At 40.4% G+C, this 22,843-nt stretch overlaps 1 protein-coding gene across 1 annotated transcript in view; it reads right to left on the bottom strand.

Annotated features, from left to right (window-relative positions):
* The window catches only part of PDE6C (phosphodiesterase 6C), a 59,345-nt gene extending 49,027 nt beyond the window's left edge, over nt 1–10,318 (bottom strand). Inside the window, exons 1-3 of the mRNA XM_007516784.2 lie at nt 9,875–10,318; nt 1,090–1,242; nt 873–962 (exon numbers count right to left, since the gene is read on the bottom strand). Coding sequence (XP_007516846.1) covers nt 873–962; nt 1,090–1,242; nt 9,875–10,318 — 687 coding nt within the window. The remainder of the gene's footprint in view (nt 1–872; nt 963–1,089; nt 1,243–9,874) is intronic.
* Nucleotides 10,319–22,843: the final 12,525 nt, after the last annotated feature.

Below are 22,843 nucleotides of genomic sequence, written 5' to 3'. Positions count from 1 at the left end.
AGCAGAAATATCCCTGGGAAACAGGTCCAGTATTGATTGCCCACTGGTTATGACTGACCCTTGAGAAAATAAAGCCACACGTTTCTTTTCCTGCATGACTATGAGGGATGATTATAGGTAGCATCACCTGGATTGTTAGAATGGAAAGAAACCTTCAAAGCCTGTGTCCCCTGTTACCACTGTATTGATTAGGAAACTGAAATCCAGATATTGGTTCAGAGTCAGGCATTCAAGCTACCAATGTTGTTCTTTATCCTTTGCCCTAAGAAGGTAAATCATTTCAGAGGAGCTATTAATTTACTCTTTAAATTCATACTTTTATCATGAATCAAGACCTTCTTAAAACTGTATGTGGGGAGTCAGGCGGTAGTGCAGTGGGTTAAGTGCAGGTGGCACAAAGCGCAAGGACTGGCATAAGGATCCTGGTTCAAGCCCCCACTCCCTACTAGTAGCAGGGTTGCTTCACAAGTAGTGAAACAGCTCTGCAGATACCTATCTTGTTATCTCCCCCTCTACCTCCCCTTCCTTCCCTCTCAATTTTTATCTGTCCTGTAGAATAAAATGGAAGGAAAAAATGGCTGCCAGGAGCAGTGGATTCATAGTGTTGGCACTGAGCCCCAGTGATAAAACAAACATACAAAGCTGACCAAGGGAGAGAATGAAGAAAAGCAAAATAAAGTTGAAGTCATTGAGAGGGAATTGGCAAGGAGATAATGAGAGGACATCGGGGCTTATGTGTGGGGATCTGTTTAACATGTAGTTTACCCCCCAACCTCCCAATGTGTGTGTGTGGTGATTAGGATCTGACTTTGTTGCCTCTGAATCTCTGTCAGAAGATCAGTATGGAGTGATTAATGCTACTTTTCCTTTACCTGGCTTCTTCTGGATTCAATATTGTACAGGTAGCTGATATGATGAAGTCTTAGAATGACAGAAACAAAGTTGAGGTATGTGGAAAAGACCTACAGAAGACAGAGAAAAAAAAAGTAAGCACAATACACACACACACACACACACACACATGTATATATACATATACAAGAAATAAATTTCCTGAGCCTACAGCTGCATGGACGGGGTTGGCATTACCTTTTCATCCTGCTCAGAAAATTCTGATGCATTTACTTTGTTAAGTGCCATGATCACAGCGAGAACTTCCTTTCCCATCACTATTGGCGCTGCCAGCAAGTTCTTTGTGACATATCCAGTTTGTTTGTCCATAAAGTCAGAAAAATGGCTATTCTGAAAGACACAGTCACACATCTGCCAAAGCAGCACAAAATTATGAAACAGTAGATCTAGGAATAACAACAGATGATTCTCTATAGTACAAACCATATGCCACACTACAAGGGCCCTAGCATGATGGTCCCCAGCAAACCTCTCCATTCGACCCTGTCTCGTGATTACACAGAAGATTGCCTGTTTCTGAATGAACATTTTCCACCCAAACTTTGGCCTATCTAGCTTAGGCTGAGGTTGTCCAAGAGAAAAGAGATGATATTAGAGATAAGAATAAAGGAGGTATGAAGAAGTGGGGATAGTGCAGAGGGAAGAGAGGGTCATGATAAAAAAAATTTGTATTGAGGACTGATAGCTGGTACCACATGTATATTTCAGAGTTGTTCTTTCTGTTCACACAAGTTGAATGTACACCTGAAACCACAAAGTTAACAATCCCCCAAGTTCCTTCTGATCTTACCTACTTGAGGAAGTCAGTGTTAATTTCTCAGTAGGTCTCCAGCTCTGCCTTTCTCTTGGCTTGAGCAAGATTTCTCTTTTCTGTTTTTATTTTGTTTTGTTTTTACAAAAGGTTCTTTCCCAACTTTATACAATCATTTAATTATGTAACTGTATCTTCTTTTAACAGATTTTTCTATTTATGTAATCAGAGTGAGTTCGAGTACTACTCCAGCATATGCGGTACCAAGGACCTCACATAAGCAAGTCCTATACTTTACCACTGAACCACCTGCCTGGCTACGTAACAATATCCTCTACACTTTCCTTCAGTTCATTGCACGCAGAGATGAATTCACCTTCTAGATTCTTGCTGGAGACTAGTATGAGAGTCTGGTGATCATACTCAACCACTCTATAGATTACTTCTCATTTCCCCCACTGCATATAATGCTAAACTGAACGTTTTTACTTTCACGTTTTAAAGATTTACTTACTTTACTAATGTGTCTCTCTGTGTGTGTGTGTGTGTGTGTGTGTGTGTGTGTGTGTGTGTGTGTATGAGAGAGAGAGACTAAGAAGAGGAGAGAACCAGAGTACCACTCTGGCATGTTCAATGCCATGAATTGAATTTGGGATAACATGCTTAAGAATCCAATACTTTACTCATTGTACCACCTTTCAAACTGCTCTTGATTTTATTTATTTATTTATTTACCAGCAGGGTTATCTCTTGGGCTCAATGCCTGTTCAACAAATCCACTGCTCCTGGCAGCCATTTTCCCTTTTTCCTTTCTCTCTTTCTTTCTTTGCTTTTTTCTTTTTTTTTCTTACATAAAACAGAACATGGTAGAGGAGGTAAGAATTTTCTGGCACTTTATTGTTCCTAGCTTAAATAGCTCTTAGTAAAGTTTCTCTAGGTAAGATCTGTGTTTCTTAGATTCACAATCCCTCTTGGTAGGTTTTCTTCAAAAAAGCCATTGAAGAACTGTAGAATGTTGTCTAGAGCAGTTGGGAACCTGGGTCCCTCATCAAATCTTGAGCTATCCTTTGAGTTCATGAGTCAGAATGGAGATGGGGAGAGAGTATTATAATCACACAGTTAATTATTGAAAAAGTAGGACTTCTACCTGGCTTTCCTTTAAACCTCAGTCAGGCTAGAACCACCATTGAGTTGGTCAATAGTTTTCCCAATACAAAAATATAAATTATTAACTTGAAAAGTACATCTCTCAGTCTCTGGTTACTGAAAGTTTTATTGTCTTTAACCTGCTTTAAACACAGGCAACAATCATTGACCCAGTTTTGATCATCTGTACCCAGCCCTCAAGCTTCCCTTGACATAAACAGAACATTATCGGAACTGTTATGTGTTGAGTACCTTCTAGAAATCAAGTCCTTTACCTACATTTGATACATGCATTTGGTTACCTCCATTAATTACATCACATGGAAACCTTGTCTGAGACTTAGATTTATGCCCAGGTCTCTCTGATACCACAGTTTTTGTCCTACATCAGGCAGTTTTCCCTATTACCACCTTCATAGGACCCTCAAGGTTGAAGTAGCCTATTCTGTGGCTTTGTCTAGGATTGAGGAGTGTCCCTCACTAGAGCCACATTGCCAACCAGAGAGGTTGTATGTTATCATAGGTGAGATAAAAGAGGGAACCCTCAGAAAACTGGTGTCACAATCCCAGACCTTCCACATCCTGCCTAACTGAACCTAAAGATCTTACACACACACACACACACACACACACACACACACACACACACACACACACGCATGCACGCGCGCACACACACCTATGATGAAAATTAAAATATGGTCCTAGCCTTCTACACAGGATCTTTGCCAGAATCAAGTGAGATTAAGAATGCGAAAATAAATCCTCACACCTATGGACATCTAATCTTTGATAAGGGGCCCAAAGGATTAAATGGAAGAAGGAGGCTCTTTTCAATAAATGGTGCTGGGAAAACTGGGTTGTAACATGCAGAAGAATGAAATTGAACCACTTTATCTCACCAGAAGCAAAAATCAACTCCAAATGGATCAAAGACCTGGATGTTAGACCAGAAACAATCAAATACTTAGAGGAAAACATTGGTAAAACACTTTCCCACCTAAACCTCAAGGACATCTTTGATGAATCAAACCCAATTGCAAGGAAGACTAAAGCAGAAACAAACCAATGGGACTACATCAAATTGAAAAGCTTCTGCACAGCCAAAGAAACTATCACAGAAACAAAGAGACCCCTCACAGAATGGGAGAAGATCTTCACATGCCATACATCAGACAAGAAACTAATCACCAAAATATATAAAGAGCTCAGCAAACTTAGCACCAAAAAAGCAAATGACCCCATCCAAAAATGGACAGAGGATATGAACAAAACATTCACCTCAGAGGAGATCCAAAAGGCTAACAAACACATGAAAAACTGCTCTAGGTCACTGATTGTCAGAGAAATGCAAATTAAGACAACACTGAGATACCACCTCACTCCTGTAAGAATAGCATACATCAAAAAGGTTAGCAGCAACAAAAGCTAGAGAGGCTGTGGGGACAGGAACCCTCTTGCATTGCTGGTGGGAATGTAAATTGGTCCAGCCTCTGTGGAGAGCAGTCTGGAAAACTCTCACAAGGCTAGACATGGACCTTCCATATGATCCAGTAATTCCTCTCCTGGGGTTATACCCCAAGGACTCCATAACACCCAACCAAAAAGAGGTGTGTACTCCTATGTTCATAGCAGCACAATTCATAATAGCTAAAACCTGGAAGCAACCCAGGTGCCCAACAACAGATGAGTGGCTGAGAAAGCTGTGGTATATATACACAATGGAATACTATGCATCTATCAAGAACAATGAACCCACCTTCTCTGACCCATCTTGGACAGAGCTAGAAGGAATTATGTTAAGTGAGCTAAGTCAGAAAGATAAAGATGAGTATGGGATGATCCCACTCATCAACAGAAATTGAGTAAGAAGATCTGAAAGGGAAACTAAAAGCAGGACCTGAGCAAATTGTAAGTAGGGCACCAAAGTAAAAACCCTGTGGTGAGGGGTAGACATGCAGCTTCCTGGGCCAGTGGGGGGTGGGAGTGGGTGGGAGGGATGGGTCACAGTCTTTTGGTGGTGGGAATGGTGTTTATGTACACTCCTAGCAAAATGTAGTCATATAAATCACTAGTTAATTAATATGAGAGGGGGAAAATTAATTGTATGTCTCGAAGTTTTTTAAAACACAGACTTAGTCTTTTTAATATATAGGCTGTGTATTTGGTATGCGGATTCTCTCAAAAGCCTAGACCAAGTAGATTAGAAGCATCCAATAGCACAGCTATATACAAGATACTGGATACTGTACAGCAAACCCTAACAAAAGGACTTTTCAAAGTTAACCCAATTACCAGATAATGTGATGATAGCATTAACTATCGATTGTCTTTTGGAATCCTAAGACAGCAGGAACCTCACATCTCCACTATAGAGCCTCTACTTCCCCCAGTCCTGGAACCCTTGGATAGGGCCCACTTTCCCGTATGCCTCTCCCAATCCATATCAAATAATGTTGCATCTGCCGATCGCAACCTAATCAACGCAACGATTGCCACCTCAGCATGCTTCACTTCAGACTGTGTCCAGAGACTTCACGTGTGGAATGACAACCCTTCAGCTTCATTACTCGGGTGAGACCTTTCCTTTTATAGTATACTCTAATTCTATCCCAGGTGGTTCACTTTCTAACAAAGTCCCAAAACCTAGATATACACCAGTTTCTATGAGAGAGAGCATATGTTCACACGTATCCATAAACTACTGCAAAATATATATCTGAAAGCAGAAGTATACTAGAGTTTTCAGTGAGTACCCACCTAACACTTCCTCTCCATTATTCCAAGCTTTGGGTCCATGATTGCTCAACAATTTGTTTGGCTTTGTATGTTAACTCTCTTTTCAGTCACCAGGTTCCAGATGTCATCAGGAAGCCGGCCAGGCTTCCCTGGACTGAAGACCCCACCAATGTGTCCTGGAGCTCTGCTTCCCCAGAGACCTACCCTACTAGGGAAAGAGAGAGGCAGACTGGGAGTATGGACTGACCAGTCAACGTCCATATTCAGCGGGGAAGCAATTACAGAAGCCAGACCTCCTACCTTCTGCAACCCACAAAGACCCTGGGTCCATGCTCCTAGAAGGATAGAGAATGGGAAAGCTATCAGGGGAGGGTGTGGGATATGGAGATTGGGTGGTGGGAATTGTGTGGAGTTGTACCCCTCCTACCCTATGGTCTTGTTAATTTATCCTTTCTTAAAAAAAAAAAAAAAGAGCACACACATACAAAAAAAAAAAGAATGCGAAAATATTTTTAAAATTTTTTTATATTCCCTTTTGTTGTCCTTATTTTATTACTGTAGTTATTATTGATGTCGTTGTTGTTGGATAGGACAGAGAGAAATGGAGAGAGCAAGGGAAGACAGAGAGGGGGAGAGAAAGAGAGACACCTGTAGACCTGCTTCACCACCTGTGAAGTGACTCCCCTGCAGGTAGGGAGCCGGGGGCTCGAACCAGGATGCTTATGGCAGTCCTTGCACTTTGTGCTACCTGCGCTTAACCTGCTGCGCTACTGCCCGACTCCCAAGAATGTGAAAATATTTTTAAGTTATCAAAACAATGTAAACGTGGAAAACTAAGGGGACAGATGATAGCTTACCTAAGTGTGTGTATGCCCTGCCATGCATGTGATCCAAGTTCAAATCCCAGCACCACAGAGGAAAGCCATGGCACTGGGGGGAGGGGTGACGCTGATGTTATGGTGTGTCTCTCTATCTCCACCTGAAATTTTAAAAGAAGGGCAAAATCTGTCCAGAAGCAATGAAATTGTGCATGTCCAGGGTCCTGGCACCGTCAAAAAAAAGGAGGGGGGAGGGAGAATTCATAGACGTTTCATTGAAACTATTGATTTCTATCTCCTTTCTCTTTGGTGATTCTCAGTGACTAAGGTGTATTGAAGAGAAATATGGTGAGGGTGAGTGTGGGTCAAATGAAGAGACTATGATTCTCTTCCAGCCCATTTCATTTACTGATTCTGGGAGAAATACAGCTGCCAGGAACTCAGCTGTCTCTGCATAAGGAAAAAGTTCTTTCTATCTAATGTCCCACTATTGGTTTGCAGTTCACTTTATCTTCCTGTGTCTGCTCAGCCAATGTGCCAGTGGTTTCCGACGCTGACTGCATACTAGAATCACCTGGGAAATATCGGCCAAATACCTAATAGCTGTGCTCCAAGCTCTAAGAGACAGGTGTGATTTTGCTCCATTGATGGTATCAGACATTAGTATTTCTTTTTCCACCAGTGTTTGCCACTGGGGCTTGATGTCTGCACCAGCCTATCACTCCTGGTGGCTCTATTTGTCTTTTTGGTTAAGAGTGAGAGACAGAGAGATAGAGGCAGAGGGAGAAGAGATACTCCAGTATTGTTCCACTGCTGGTGAAATCCCCCGCTAAGCCCTGAGATCTTGTCTGCTGACATGTCCATGTGGGTCTGGACAGGGGCTAGAACCCAGGTCACTGCACATGGTTGGTTACATGTGTGCTGTCCTGGCTGAGTCACTAGCCTGGTCCTAGATATCAGTAGTTTTCAAAGAGCTCCCAGTTGGATTTTAATGTGTATACAGAGTTGAAAAGTATTGCTCTAGTAAAAATGCTTAGGAGAAGTAGAAATGGAAGACTTTTATTCTCTTTTCTGAGCTCAGGAGAGTGTCTGTTTTCAACTTACACATCTCTGTCCCATCTATGACAATCAGAAGTCCTCTGGAAATAGGAGAACAGAGAAAAGTAATGCCACTCACTCATATTTACTGCTCTTTTTGTGTTCATCATGGATTTAAAAAAAAAAAAAGGAAGATAAAAAAAGACCAGTGCCACCTGGTTTTTAAAACAGCTCCATTCTATTACTCTCTCAACATGGAAAACTAGGCTCATTAAAATATTATAGCAAAATAAATAGAGTATTGTAGCAGAAATTGTTTTATTCATCTCTTAAAAAATATTTTACTTAGGAGATAACTCAGTGGATGAAGTATATACTTTGCATGAACAGAGCCCAGATTTCAATGCCAGGCACAGAATATAAGGGAGTGATGCTATGGTATGTCCCCCACCATCACCCTGCCATCTCTCTCATGAAAAAAATAGATAAGTAAGCTTTTCAGAAAATAAATAAATTAAATTATTTTTTTAGGAAAAAAAAATGTTGTACATCACTTTCTAGGTGCTAGGTCTTAGTAATTTGATCCTTCTTTGGAAACTGGCAGAACACATTTTCCTATGTGGAAACCTAGGATGTGTGAACACAGCCTCCTCACTGGGACCCAGAGAACTTTGCCTTAAGTGCATTCGTCCCGTTACTCAACTGAAGCAGCTGTCGTGGGCCTCAAAAGCTGATGTAAACTAGCTTAAATTCAATGAAGAGTTTATTATATTTGGTTGAGGCATCTACGATGCCAACAGTTACCCTTGCACCTGAAGAGTTTTGTTGTCACTGTTTGCTGAATTTTGCTAGTGTTTCACAACTTATTTCCCTTCTGGATCCATGCAGCCATCTCTCTGTAATCAGCTTCAGGACACATGTAAGAGATTATCCATCCTGCCTCCTGCTGCCCCCTTCATAAACTGGCAATCAACCTCTGCACAGAAAGCATCTCAGAGGCAGCTTCCAATTAACTCTGCTTCATGATAATCCATTTCTCCCTTTGTTCTAATAGCAAATTAATATAGGACAAAGCTATTGAAAAAGGGCTGACAGAAGAAATTTCAGGGTCTAGAGTTTATGGTTACTGCTGAGCAGAGAAATGAAGAGTAATATGCATTTCCACTGTTTTATTTGAATTTTAAAAAATTTCTAAAATGAGTAATGCTGGAATAGTTAAGGATAAAGAGCTATTGTTTCCTCACCCTGAAATCCCTGTTCTCATCTGCTCTATTCTTACTTTTTAAAATTCCTACTTTTTGATTCCTATTTATTAAACATTTTGTCCTGCTTTGTATCTTTTTTTCCCCCTGCTTTATATCTTACCACCTTTCAGCCACCAAGTTGCAGATGCTGCTATGATTCTATCCTGGCTTCCCTGGACAGATGACCTCACCAATATGTCCTGGAACCCCACCTCCTCAGAGCCTTATCCCATCAGTGAAAGTTAGAAACAGGCTGGGGTTATAGTTCCACCTGCCAAAACCCATGTCCAGTGAAGAAGAAACTATAGAAGCCAGACCTTCCAGCTTCTGTACCTAGGAAAGAATTTTGGTTTATACTCTCAGTGAGAAAGAAATGATAGGGGGAAGGTGATCAGAGGGCTCTGAACTCCATCTCCATTAGGCTCCTTAGAGAAGAGGGAAAAGGAAGGGGCATTCGGAAATAGTAATAGGTATAGGTGTGACCTGGAAAGGAAGAGAAGATGGGACCATGAGAAAAAAAAAGGGGGGGGCAAATCTATACAAATATAGACATGCAATTGTAGGAATAATAGTTAACTCATCTCTGCAACCTTGGAAGAACTGCTGTAGCTTCCAGTGGAGGGAATGGGGATACAAAATTCTGGTGGTGAGAGCAATATGGAATTACACCCCTGTTAGCTTACAATTTTGTAAATCATTATTAAATAACTAATAATTTTTTTAAAAAAGCTATTTTCCCCTGTTTTTTTTCTTTTAAAGAGCCCAATTCATGCAATATGCTCCTCATCTTTGGGAAGACCCACTTGTTCCAGTTGCATGATTGGAATTCCTTTCTCCATAGTCCTGGGTGGAGTGGCCAACTGCACTTAGTCATCACCCACATTCACATTTTTTTTAATGATTTTATAATGATCAACAAGATAACAAGATTGTGGGATAAGAGAAGTATGATCCCATACAATTACTGCAAGCAGAGTTCCACATCCCCTCCCCACCATTGGAAGCTTCCCTATTCTTTAACTCTCTGAGAGTATGGACCAAAGATCTTTATGAGGTACAGAAGGTGGGAGGTCTGGCTCTGTAATTGCTTCTCTGCTGGACATGGATCCATATGTCCAAATGAAGTTCAATTCAAGCCTATGTCTCCTGAGGAGACTCTCAGGCTTTGCCGTAGTTCTCTTTCTCACTGTTCCTCATCTCTGTCTCACTGTTTTAAGTCCACCTACCTTTTTGACATCTGGAACATTGAAAGATTTCTTTGTCTGAGCAACCAAACCCACTATCCCAATGTCCAACGGAAACACAACTTCTTGATCAGGAACCACCAGGTTGTCCTCAAACTTGGAGGTTGGGGTGACGTTGAGCAACTTGGAGGCCACCTCAGGAGTGCTGTTGCGGGCCCTGTACAGGAACAGACTGCAGCAGTCGGCCCCCAAACGCTGTGCCAGCTTCTGCAGTGTGGGGTGCACCGCCAGCTCTGGGCTGCCAACCTCCTCCCGTGCCGCCTGCAGCAGCTCCACGAACAGGCCAGACTCCTCCGCCGGGGTCAGCCCAGGGACAGGCTCGATAGGTGGGGTCTGCACCCCCAGATTCTTGTTGAAGTACTCCTTGGCAAAGCCAGGGTGGGCTTCCAGGTATTTCTCCACGGCCTCTTGGCTGATCTCATCCATAGCACTGCTTGCTTTGGCTACAGTATTCAGAAGGGCAGACCCTCAGAGTACTGCCTACAGCAGAGTTTCATGAAGGAAATACGTCCTGGATCCAAAAGTTCCTCAAGAAGGTACAGTGGGTAACAGGACCCCTAAAGGTGCAGGGGCAGAGTGGTCGCTCAGCAGAGCTAACTGCCTCTAATTTTTGAGATGTGACAGAAGGTTGTGGCTTAGAGCAGGATTCAGGAATCATAGGATTAAAGAGTGCTTCAGGACACAAAATCCATAAGCACTAATAGCTTACAAATCCTCAGAGAATAGAATGTCTTAAATCAGCCCTGCAACTGGCAAGTCAAAGTGAAGAATAACTGCACATCAGTGATATTGTTCACAGCAAGACAAATTCCACTGGCATATTCGTGAATTACGTTAAATTGGCAGTAATGGAGCACTTCAACGGTTCTTTCGTTTTTTTTAAAAAAAATTTTATTTTATTTTATTTTATGTATTCCCTTTTGTTGCCCTTGTTGTTTTATTGTTGTAGTTATTATTGTTGTTGTTGTCGTCATTGTTGGATAGGACAGAGAGAAATGGAGAGAGGAGGGGAAGACAGAGAGGAGGAGAGAAAGACAGACACCTGCAGACCTGCTTCACCGCCTGTGAAGTGACTCCCCTGCAGGTGGGGAGCTGGGGCTCGAACCGGGATCCTTATGCCGGTCCTTGTGCTTTGCGCCACCTGCGCTTAACCCGCTCTGCTACAGCCCGACTCCCTCAACGGTTCTTTCATGTCAGCTCAATATAATACAACTACTTAGACTTCGGAAGTGTACATTTCTCTATGTAATTACGTTAATGAAGATTTAAGGCAAAGAAAAAGGCTTAGCATTAGTGCATCACAAAACTATTAACCTTTCTTTTCAAAGATATTTTTATTTTTATTTATTTTTTAAATTTCTTTATTGGGGAATTAATGTTTTACATTTGACAGTAAATACAATAGTTTGTACAAGAATAACATTTCCCAGTTTTCCATATAACAATACAAACCCCACTAGGTCCTCTGTCATCCATTTTGTATCTGTATTCTCCCTCCCACCCACCCCAGAGTATTTTACTTTGGTGCAATCCACCATTCCAGTTCAGGTTCTACTTGTGTTTTCTCTTATGATCTTGTTTTTCAACTTCTGTCTGAGAGTGAGATCATCCCATATTCATCCTTCTGTTTCTGACTTATTTCAATTAACATGAATTTTTCAAGGTCCATCCAAGATTGGCTGAAAACGGTAAAGTCACCATTTTTAATAGCTGAGTGGTATTCTGTTGTGTATATATACCACAACTTGCTCAGCCACTCATCTGTAGTTGGACATCTGGGTTGCTTCTAGGTTTGGCTATTAAAAATTGTGCTGCTAAAGAAATATGTGTACATAGATCTTTTTGGATGGGTGTGTTGGGCTCCTTAGGATATATCCCCAGGAGAGAAATTGCAGGATCATCCGTCCATTTCTAGCCTTCTGAGAGTTCTCCAGACTGTTTCACATAGGGGTTAGACCAATTGACATTCCCACCAGCAGTGCAGGAGGGTTCCTTTGACCCCACAACCTCTCCAGCATTTGCAGCTGTTACCTTTTCTGATGTATGACATTCTCACAGGAGTGAAGTGGTATCTCACTGTTGTTCTTATTTGCATGTCTCTGACAAGCAAAGACTTGGAGCATTTTTTCATGTGCGTCTCGGTCTTGTGGATCTCTTTTGTCCATGTCTTCTCCCCATTTTTGGATGGGGTTATTTTTTGTTGAGTTTGGCGAGCTCTTTATATATTTTGGTTATTAAATTCTTGTCTGATGTATGGCATGTAAAGATCTTCTCCCATTCTATGAGGGGTCTCTTGGTTTGAGTAGAGATTTTTTTTGCTGTGCAAAAGTTTTTTTAATTTGATGTAGTCCCATAGGTTTATGCCTGCCTTAGTCTTCTTTGTAATTGGATTTGTTTCACTGAAGATGTCTTTAAAATTTATGTGGGAAAGAGTTCTGCCAATATTTTATTCTAAGTATCTGATAGTTTTTGGACTAATATTCAAGTTCTTGATCCACTTGGAATTTACTTTTGTATTTGGTGAAATATAGTAGTTCAGTTTCACTCTTCTGCATAATTCAACCCAGTTTTTCCAAAACCATTTGTTGAAGAGACTCTGCTTTCCCCATTTAATAGTCTGGGCACCTTTGTCAAAGATTAGATGTCCATAGGTGTGGGAGCTTACTTCTAGGCTCTCAATTCTATTCCACAGGTCAGTGTGTCTACTCATGTTCCAGTACCAAGCAGTTTTGATCACAATGGCCTTATAATACAATTTGAGATCTGGGAGTGTGATGCCTCCAGTTCTGTTCTTCTCAAAATTGTTTTGGCAATTCTAGTTCTTTTCTGGTTCCAGATAAACATTTGTAGCATTTGTTCTATTCTCTTAAAAAATGTGGTTGGAATCTTGATGGGGATAGCATTAAATTTGTAGATGGCTCTGGGTAGTATATTCATTTTGATGATGTTAATTCTTCCAACCCATGAACATCTTTGGAATATCTTTCCACTTCTTTGTGTCGTTTTCTATTTCTTTGAGTAGTGACTCATAATTTTCAGTATACAAGTCTTTCACATCTTTCGTTAGGTTTATTCCTAGATATTTTATTGTTTTTGTTGCTATAGTAAAAGGAGTTGATTTCTGGATTTCAATTTCTTCTAACTTAGTGTTTGCATAGAGGAATGCCACTGACTTTTGAATGTTAATTTAGTAGCCTGACACCTTACTGTATTGCCTGATGATAACCAAAAGCTTCTTGCTGGATACTTTAGGTTTTTCTATGTATACTATATATCATGTCATGTGCAAATAGGGAGTGTTTGAGTTCTACTCTTCCAATCTGTATGCCTTTAATTCCTTGCTCCTGCCTGATTGCTATGGCAAGAACTTGCAATATTATGCAATAGTAATGGTGATAGTGGGCAGCCCTGGCTTGTACCTGAACTGAGGGGAAATGCTTCCAGTTTTTCACCATTGAGTATGATGTTGGCTGTTGGTCTGCTATAGATTGACTGCACTATCTTCAGTAATTTTCCATCTATTCCCATTTTTTGCAGTGTTTTGATCATAAAGGGCTGTTGTATTTTATCAAAGGCTTTCTCTGCATTTATTGACATGACCATGTGGTTTTTGGTCTTGATTTTGTTGATGTGGTGGATCACATTGATTGATTTACGTATATTAAACCAACCTTGCATGCCTGCTGCTAATCTTATGGGTTTTCCTCTGTAGATGACTCTTTGTTTTTCTCTTGTAGCCTTCAGGATCCTTTCTTTATCCTTATCTTTTTCATTCTAAATATGATGTGTCTTGGTGTCTTTTAAGTGTGGGTTAATTCTGTTAGGGACCCTCTGGGTTTCTTTTTTATGTTGTCTAGAATAGAAAAGTTCTCAGCTATAATGTCCTGAAGAATGCTTTCTTCTCCTCCCTCTCTTTCTTCCTCTGGTAAGCCAATAATGCACATATGATTTCTTTTGAAGTCATCCCATAGGTCTCTGTTGTTGTTTTCAGTATCTCTTAATCTCTTTTTGAGATCTCTTTCTTCTTTTTTAGTTGTCTCCAATTTGTTCTCGATCTTGATTATTCTGTCTTCACCCTCATTTATTCTATTCTTTCTCCCCTCTACTGCTATCTGTAGTTCATCTATCTTGTTACCCTATTCTGATACTGTTTTAGCTTGTTCAGCTAGTTGTGTTCTTAGCTCAGCTATTTCAGCTTTCAGTTCCCTAATAACCTTGAGATAATTAGTGTTTTCTTCCAGAGTCTCATTGGTTGTTTCTGCATTTCTGATGACAATTCTTTCAAACTCTTTACTCACTCCTGTGATTATTTCCTTAGCTAGTGTTTGGATGTTGACATTATGTTGTGGTTCAACCTTTGGGGGGCTTTTAGCTGGACTCTTGTCCTGGTTCATTTCTCCAATATTTCTTCTTGTTGGTTTAACCATTTTATATAGTATACTATGAGTTCCCTCTCTCAGTACTTTTCAAATTACTGATCACTCTTGCCTGGAATGATTGGTGTCTAAGTAAGGTAAAAGGGTTCGTAGTTGTGGAAAATAACAGTTCTTTTAATCCCTGAGTTGGAGCTTTAAAGGCTTAAGAGGCTTAAAAACCTCTATTTTCTCTTTTCTTCCCTGTAGGCTATGAGAGCCTGAGGGCTTTTAAACTGTAAGTAGGCTTCTTAGCTTAATCACTGACTCCTGCCCAAGAGATAAAGCAGTGTGTGGCAGAGATAATCCAGTGGTTATGCAAAGAGACTTTCACAGCTCCACTGCTAGGCCACCAAGGCCAACTCACTTCTCCTGAGTTTCCCCATTAGTTCTCTGTCCCCTGGTGTCAGCACAGGGCCTTCCCCCACCGCCTGCTCTCCACCCCTCTGTTCTAGATTCTGAGAGCAGTAGCAATGGAGACTCACATTTAGGTGAGTCATAGGGGAGTCCTCTTGTCTCTTCAGTCTTCTTTTTGTTGGTGAAACAGACTGGAGGTGGTGTCTCAGCTGGTAAACTGTGGGATTGTTACCAGCCACTTAAGCTCCTTCTGTCCATGAGCCACATGTGTTTGCACTCACTAGTGATTTGGTGGGTTCCTAAAGTCGTTCTAATCCTGTCTTGTTGTGGTCTCAGGTGGTCTCCTTTGGTATTCCTAGTTGACCCAGGAGAGGAGAGGAGAGAAACATAGCTGCTGCTGCTCTGGAACCCCGCCTCCCTCAAAGATATTTTTAAATTATGTTCACATGCAAGAGAGAAAAGAGGAGCAGAGAGTATTGAACCCAGGGCTTCATGCATGCAAATCCAGTGCTCCTCCTTCTCTGTAACCTCCTAATTCACAGTCTTTCCTTCTGCTAAAACCCTTTTGAGAGCCAGGTAGTTTTACACTTGTGTGAGTGCACACAATACAATGCCTGTTCCCCACCTGCAGGGGGAAAGCTTCACCAGCTATGAAGAAATGCTGCAAGTGTCTCTCTTTATCACTTCACAATTTCTCTCTTCCTATGAAATAAATAACAACTTGAAATAATATTTTAAAAAAGAAAACCTCTCTTAATTGATCAGGTTGCTTTGCTTGTTCTTTCTCTAAAGCCCTTTCGTTGCACCTCCCCTCACTCAAGAAAGCTGGGCCACAGAAATATTTGAAAGGAAACAACCTTGGGTTTATTACTAAAGAACTGAATGTGGTAAAGCATTTGCTGCTGATTCACACCAAACCAAAGCAAACCATAACTTAGACAATGACCCTTGGAAGAGACATGCTTATCAAAGGCAGCCCATGCAGGCTGCTGGGTGTTCCTGCTAAGTGTATTAGCTTACATTTTATTTTTCAGTTGCAGTAGCCAGACCTCATGTATTTTTGCCTTAAACTGTAGTCTGTTAAATTTACTAAGTAGTGCCTGCTTTGACTGTTGCTAGGATCTTTAATGTCTTATGGGCTTCAGGCATGGAAAGAGCACTTAGAACTACTTAATTCTGTTTAATGTTCAGTTTATTAATCTTCTACATCAATTAAGCCCATTTCCCAAAATATTTAAACACCTCATTATGCAATAAGTCAAACCACATGTTTCGTGAACTGATTTTTTTAAATATGTAAATACTGATTTCAAACTTAGACAAGTTTTTTTTTGTACCATTAGCTAACATTTAATGTTTATTTATGAGTCTTTCTTTCTTTTTTTTTTTTGAGTCTTTCTTTCAAAGACACCCCTACCTGACTTCCCTCCCACTACCTTCTTCTCAGTTTCTGTTATCAATGCCCACTAGTCTGTCTTTTCAGTTTGTTTTTCCTGCTCATCAATTACATATACTTATATGGGAGAATCATCACTTCACACACCTCCTGGACTTTTTCCATTTTTTTCTGTGAATGTCAATTTTTTGCCTTTAAAAAACATAGTTGAATAGTATTCCATTATATAAATGTACCACATTGCCTGTATCCAGTCATCCCTGGCCAATGTCTTTTAAAACATCTCAACAAAACTACAAACCATATGTGATAAATTCTCTTAAATGAAAACACAACATATTATACTGACTCTAAGAGTTATACTTACACTCATATTTATATTCACTTAAATGAAATTTACCCTATGGATTTCACTTACATCTCAAAACCTAAGGCTTTTCCTTGCTAATGTGCTCAATCTTACTAGATAGAAGACAGCTATTGAAGTCATAGGTTCTAAGTCATGAAGTGAGATATTTTTGGCGAGAACATGGTTTTTCCAGGGCAACAAAACTTAAGCTGGATTTTTTGAGCTATATGACTTCTCATAGTTGCATTCATTTGCTACCTTGAAGAAACTTACCAAACCTTTTCTCATACCTCCTTCTGTCACACAAATGTAGAAGGGTCTTCCTCAGGTTACTGCTTACCTCCAATATTCAATTAGTATCTCATAATTAAAATAATGCAGAGATTTATCTCCCCAATGGAGAGGCTACCCTATTTATATGTAATAGAAAAATATGTCCTATTCTGACTTTTTTTTTAACTTACAGGAATAAAATTTAAGGGCTGTGGGAACATTCTTTTTTTTATTTAAATTTTTTAAATCTTTATTTATTGGATAAGGACAGCCAGAAATCAAGAGGGAAGGGGGTGATAGAGAGACAGAAAAACACCTGCAGCACTGCTTCACCACTTGCAAAGCTTTCCCCCTGCAGGTGGGGACAGGGGCTCGAACCTTCGTCCTTGCGTATTGTAATACATGCGCTCAACCAGAGGCTCCACCACCCAGCCCCAGGGGCTGTGGGAATATTCTATTCTACTCAGCAGTATTTCTTCTCCTCCTCTTTCTTCTCCTCTTCCTCCTTCTTTTTCTCTTTCTTCTTTTTCCCAGTCCTTTGGGATTCATTTATTTGTTTTCTTCTTTCTTTCTTTTTTTTTTTTTTTCAGATTTGTGACCTCAAACATGCATAATTCCAGGTCTTCGAGGATACTTGTATTATTCAAATAGGAAGAGAGAGAGAGAGAGGAAGAGACATCACAACATTGATGCTTCCCCTAATGCAATGGTACCTTTCATGTAGTTCTGAGGCTTGAACCTGGGCAAGGTCAAAGTCCTACCTGGTGATTTATCTCTGTGGCCTCCTATTTGCTTTTTCACTCAACAGATGAATATTGGTTGCTTATTATAAATAAAACACCAGATTTCCCCCCATGCTGTCACATACAGGATTCTCCTTTCAGTTACACAGCAAGATTATTCTCTGTCCACCTCTACTGGTAGTATCATGGGTATTTTGTGGACATAAGAAAATATGCCTCCTAGGTAGGAACAACCTGTTGTCTATATGAAACCTTTGGGTTCCACATTGTCTCTTGTTATATCAATTCCAGATGGAGGGACCACTGGAGGTATCATGGAACAGAACCCCTTTTATATCTGATATGGAAATGTAGTATAAAAGAGAAATCAAGTGTTTTTACATTAGCTGAAGTAGGCTCCCTCCAGAAAGAGAACACTATATCACATGCCATCCTCTCTACTTTGTTATTTTACTCTGGTTATGGCTAGGGCTTGGTGGCTCCACGAGGAATCCAGTACACCCAGTGGCCATTTTATTGCCTTTGGGGGGGGCAGAGAAATTGAGAGAGGAAGGGGAGCTAGAAGGAGAGACATCTGCATTAGTACTTCACCACTCCTGAAGTTTCCCATCTAGAGGCAGGGACTGGGGGCTTGATCCTGAGTCCTTCCACATAATGTCTCATGTGTGAGCTCAACTGAATGTGCCACTCACTGCCTGGCCCCTATACAGTCCTTTCTTTAAGGAATGTAAACTCTAGACATATATCAGAAAGTGTTAAACACTAATACAAGAGCTTTGGGGCCAGGCGGTGGTGCAACTGGTTAAGTGAACACATTATAGTGAGCAAGCCCCTAGGATCAGACCCATAGCCCTATCTGCAGGGGGAAAGCTTCACAAGTGGCGAAGTAGGGCTGCAGGAGTCTCTCTGTCTCTACCACTCATTGGATAGAGACAGAGTTTCTCTCTGTCTCTATCCAATAATAAATAAATTAAGTAAAATAAAGATATAATATAAGAGCTTTTAAAATTCCAGGAGCTTTCTTTAAAAACTTCCAGATACAAGGGTGGTTTAATTTTCTTATACTTTCCCCATAAAAAGTACATTTTCCCAGTCATATTCAAGAGTAGTGAATAATGCAATAGTTAAACTCACCATTACTAAATATTCCCCACTGCAGTTATCGATTTCACTAGAAAGCAATGTTTATAGAATTGCCCAAAATCAGACAACTTCACCAGTGTATCCTAGTACCCCCACCTCTCCAGAGCCCTACCCCCGCTAGGGAAAGATAAAAATAGCCTGGGGGTATGGATTAACCTGTCAATGTCTATGTCCAGTGGAGAAGCAATTACAGAAGCCAGACCATCTACTTTCTACACTGCATAAAGACCTTTGGTCCATATTCCCAGAGGGATAAAGAATAGGGAACCTTCTAATGGAGAGAATGGGATACAGAACTCAGGTGGTAGGAATTGTATGGAATTGTACCCCTCTGATCCCACAATCTTGTTGATCATTATTAAACCACAAATAAAGAAAAAAGAACTGCCAAAAATGTGAAGTTACAAATCCAATGCAAAGTAACAACTATGCCTAAGATTATCTAGAGAATTTTGCATCATTATGTTAAGAGCATGGTCCCTTTCCACCTGAGTCAAATTTTCTGTTGTTACCATCAGTCATCAACAATAAAACACCTCTTAAAAGCAGGGATTTCAGACATGTCCTGGCAATCTACTGCAAAGGGCCTTTCATGTAATATATTTATACTCAACAGAGTCTGAACATAATTGGTAGGTATGATACAACTATTTTAGAGATCAGTGGAAGGAATTTGTATTATTTTCAACTAAGTTGATGAAAATGACCAATGGCCTTAGAACTACTGAAAATACCTTATTGAAAAAAAAAAATCAGCTTGACTTTTTGTACCTGAAAGTGTTGGCTGAATAACTAACCTTTTTGTTTTTCTACCAGTCATTTTGGAATTTTAAATGCAGTCAGAAGACAAATGCTACCTAATTTCCTTGGTTTTCATTTAACTTGGCTTCTCTGTCAGGATGTGGATGCAAATGTCAGTTTGTACAAATGGGGCTGGTTGAAATACTAAGTTTTTATGAGGGTAAGAACATAAATTACTTATATTAGCTCTTCCTACTATTATGGCAAAAACATTTTAAATATTTTTCAGGAGTTAACAACTCATCTGCTGCTGTACTTTTTAAGGCAATGAAAATTTCCGTTACAGTGACAAAAGCCCACCCCTGAATCCTCAGTGGCTTAATCCAATGAAACCTTATTTCTTTTTAAAAATATTTTTATTATTGGACAGAGACAGAGAGAAATTGAAAAAGGAGGTGGAGATAGAAAGAGAGAGAGAGAGAGATCTGCAGCACTGCTTTACCACCTGTGAAGCTTCCCCCATGCAGGTGGGGACCAGGGGCTTGAACCTGCATTCTTATGCACTGTAATGTGTGCACTTAACCAGGTGCGCCACCACCTGGCCCAAACCTTATTTCTTATTCACCTAAAATCAATCTCTTGTGATATCCTGGGGATGGAGGCTACACGAGTAAACAGATTAAGGAAGAAACAATGCACAGACAGTTGAACAGGCAGCCTTAGTTTGCCTTGTCTGGGAATGCTACACATCAGTTGTATTGACATTCTATTCATGAGAAATTGGGAATGTAGCCTTATAAAACTTCTGGAAGGGTTGAGGAGATAGCATAATGGTTATGCAATAGACTTCCATGCCTGAAGTTCTGAAGTCCCAGGTTCAATCCCTAGCACCACCACTAACTAGAGCTGATCACGACTTTCTGGACTTTCTCTCTCTCTCTCTCTCTGTGTGTGTGTGTGTGTGTGTGTGTGTGTATCTTCCTCTCTTTATTTCTCTTTCATAAATAAATAAATATTTATAAAAAAAAAAAAAAAAGAACTTCTGCAAGTGAGGAACTATAGGCAGCCTGGTCCCAACAACATACCCACACTGTCAAGGAGTGCAACTTTTAGATGGCAATACAGTTTGCTCTTCTGTTATAAGAGCTAAATCCTGAGAAATCACATTTTAGAAAAAGTAAGGGGTCCAGGTGGTGGTACATCTGGTTTAGCACATGTCACAGTGCTCAAAGACCCAATTTCAAGCCCCTGAACCCCACCTGCAAGTGGTGAAGCAGGGCTGCAGTTGTCTCTCTGTCTCTCTCCCTCCTATCTCTCCCTTCCCTCTCAATTTCTGCCTGTCTCTATCCAAAATAAGTAAATAAAAAAATTTTTTTTTGAAAAAAGTCTTAAAATTCTCTAACCCTGTATCACAGAAATAATCACTATGCACATTTTCTTTTTGGAGATATATATATTACGAATAATTTTCAAACCACTAAAGTGAAAAATAACCAGGTGACCTATATGCATTTGTTTCTACAAATGAAGAAATCTGATTATCAAAGTGAACTGTTTTTCTTTGCGAGTATCTGGAACACTAAGTACCATGATTTGTTTCTAAGTGGTAGGGGGAGGGTGTGAGGTGGATGAGCATGAGTAGAAGAAGGAAGAAAAGGAATAGTTACGTCAGCTTTTTTTCTTTTTAAATATATCGTATTTATTCATTGATTTATTGGCTAGAGAGAGAAATTGAGATGGAAGAGGAAGAGAGAGAGACAGAGAGAGACTTGCAGCACTTCACAACATCATTTGTGAAGATTCCTCCTGTAGGTGTGAACCATGGGCTCAAACCCAAGTCTTTGCACATGGTAACATGTTCATTCAACCAGATGCGCCACTACCCGGCCCGCTACACAAAATTAAAAAAAAAAGTCACTTTATGAAGGAAAGATTGATTTGCGTGATTGTTGTTGTCACAGTGGCACTGTTCCATATCACCTCAAGATAGTAGTTGTCAGTACACTGTAACCTCCACCAAACCAAACCTTAATTATTCTTTACTATAGGGTGCTGGACCCTCAGCCCTCCCTTAAAGCATTTCTCCTCTTCTTTCTCTCTCCTCTCCTTTCTCTCTCAATCTCTCTCTCTCTCTCTCTCTCTCTCTCTCTCTCTCTCTCTCTCCCTCCCTCCCTCCAGAGTTATCACTGAGGCTTGGTGCAGGCGCTATGAATCCACTGCTCCTGGAGGCCCATTTTTTCCATTTTTACTGGATAGGACAGAGAGAAATTGAGAGAGAGAGGGCAGATAGAGAGGAAGAGAGAAAGACGGATACTTGCAGATCTACTTTGCTGCTTGTGAAGCATCTCCCCTGTAGGTAGGAAGCCTCGAGCAGGTCATTGTGCTTAGTACTATCTGTACTTAACTGAGTGTGCCACTGACTGCCCCCCCACCGCACCCCAATGTTCTCTAAGACCCTGGATCTACTTCCATAGGCTACAAGTCATTGAACTTTCATCCTGAACTAGCTCTTGTTTCGTTTCTTAAGTCCCTTTTCTGAGTGAAGTGATCCACTATTTGTTCTTTTGCTTCTGCTTTACTCAGCAGGATTCCTCCTAGTTCTGTCCATGCTATAGAAGCAAATGAGTACACTAACTTCTAATGATCTCACAAATAAATCAAAATATGGTGCTACAAAACAACCGCCATATATATAAAGAACCACGATAAATGAATGAGCTTAATTAAACAAAAAGGAAACTTTTAGATGATAAGTCCAAATTAGTGGTTACCAGAAAGGCAATGAGAAAAGGGAAGTGACTAAATCAGGTAAAAGAAATAATTTTCTGGTGAGGGATGGAGTCGTATTTTTAATAATAAGTATAATGTAGTTTATATAGAGGTTGATTTATAATGATGTATACCTAAAAGTTATATGGAGTGTTACAAAACAATGTGACTTCAATAAAAACAAAATTTTTAAACATCAGTGTCATGTCCTCCTTTTCTCTTTATGTCTCTATCTACCTCTCACCCTCTGTCCACAGGCCATAGTTGGTCTGCTTCTGCCAAGACAAGCACAAGTGGGACTTGATGTTCAATAAATCTAGGAACTTTGTTCATAGCAACATTAAATGTGAATTTTTATTAAATAGTGATTTACATGATTATAAGTTAATTGGAGAGTATGTTAATACCGTTCCCACCATCAAAGGTTTGTGTGCCCCACCATAGTTCTTCTTCTAGCGTTTGCCCTTCTTCCGTAGCCAGTCAACAGCGTCAGGTTGAGCCTGATGTAAAGTTTCGAGACCTCCTTTGAATCTGGAGAGGTGGCAGTCGTTGACTATGTGGGTCATAGTCTGTCTGGAGCTGCAGGGGCAGTTCGGGTCGTCTCTGGCTCCCCAGCGATGGAACATAGCGGCGCACCGGTCATGGCCTGTTCGATAGCGATTGAGGAGGGCCCAATCATAATGTGCTAAGTCAAAGCCGGCCCACCATAGTGAAACTAATAATCTACTCCCCCCCCCCCCACCCAAAGTCTTTTACTTTGGTGAAATA

Source organism: Erinaceus europaeus, chromosome 1, assembly GCF_950295315.1.
Source record: "Erinaceus europaeus chromosome 1, mEriEur2.1, whole genome shotgun sequence".
NCBI lineage: Eukaryota > Metazoa > Chordata > Mammalia > Eulipotyphla > Erinaceidae > Erinaceus > Erinaceus europaeus.
This window is presented reverse-complemented; position numbering and strand designations above follow the sequence as displayed.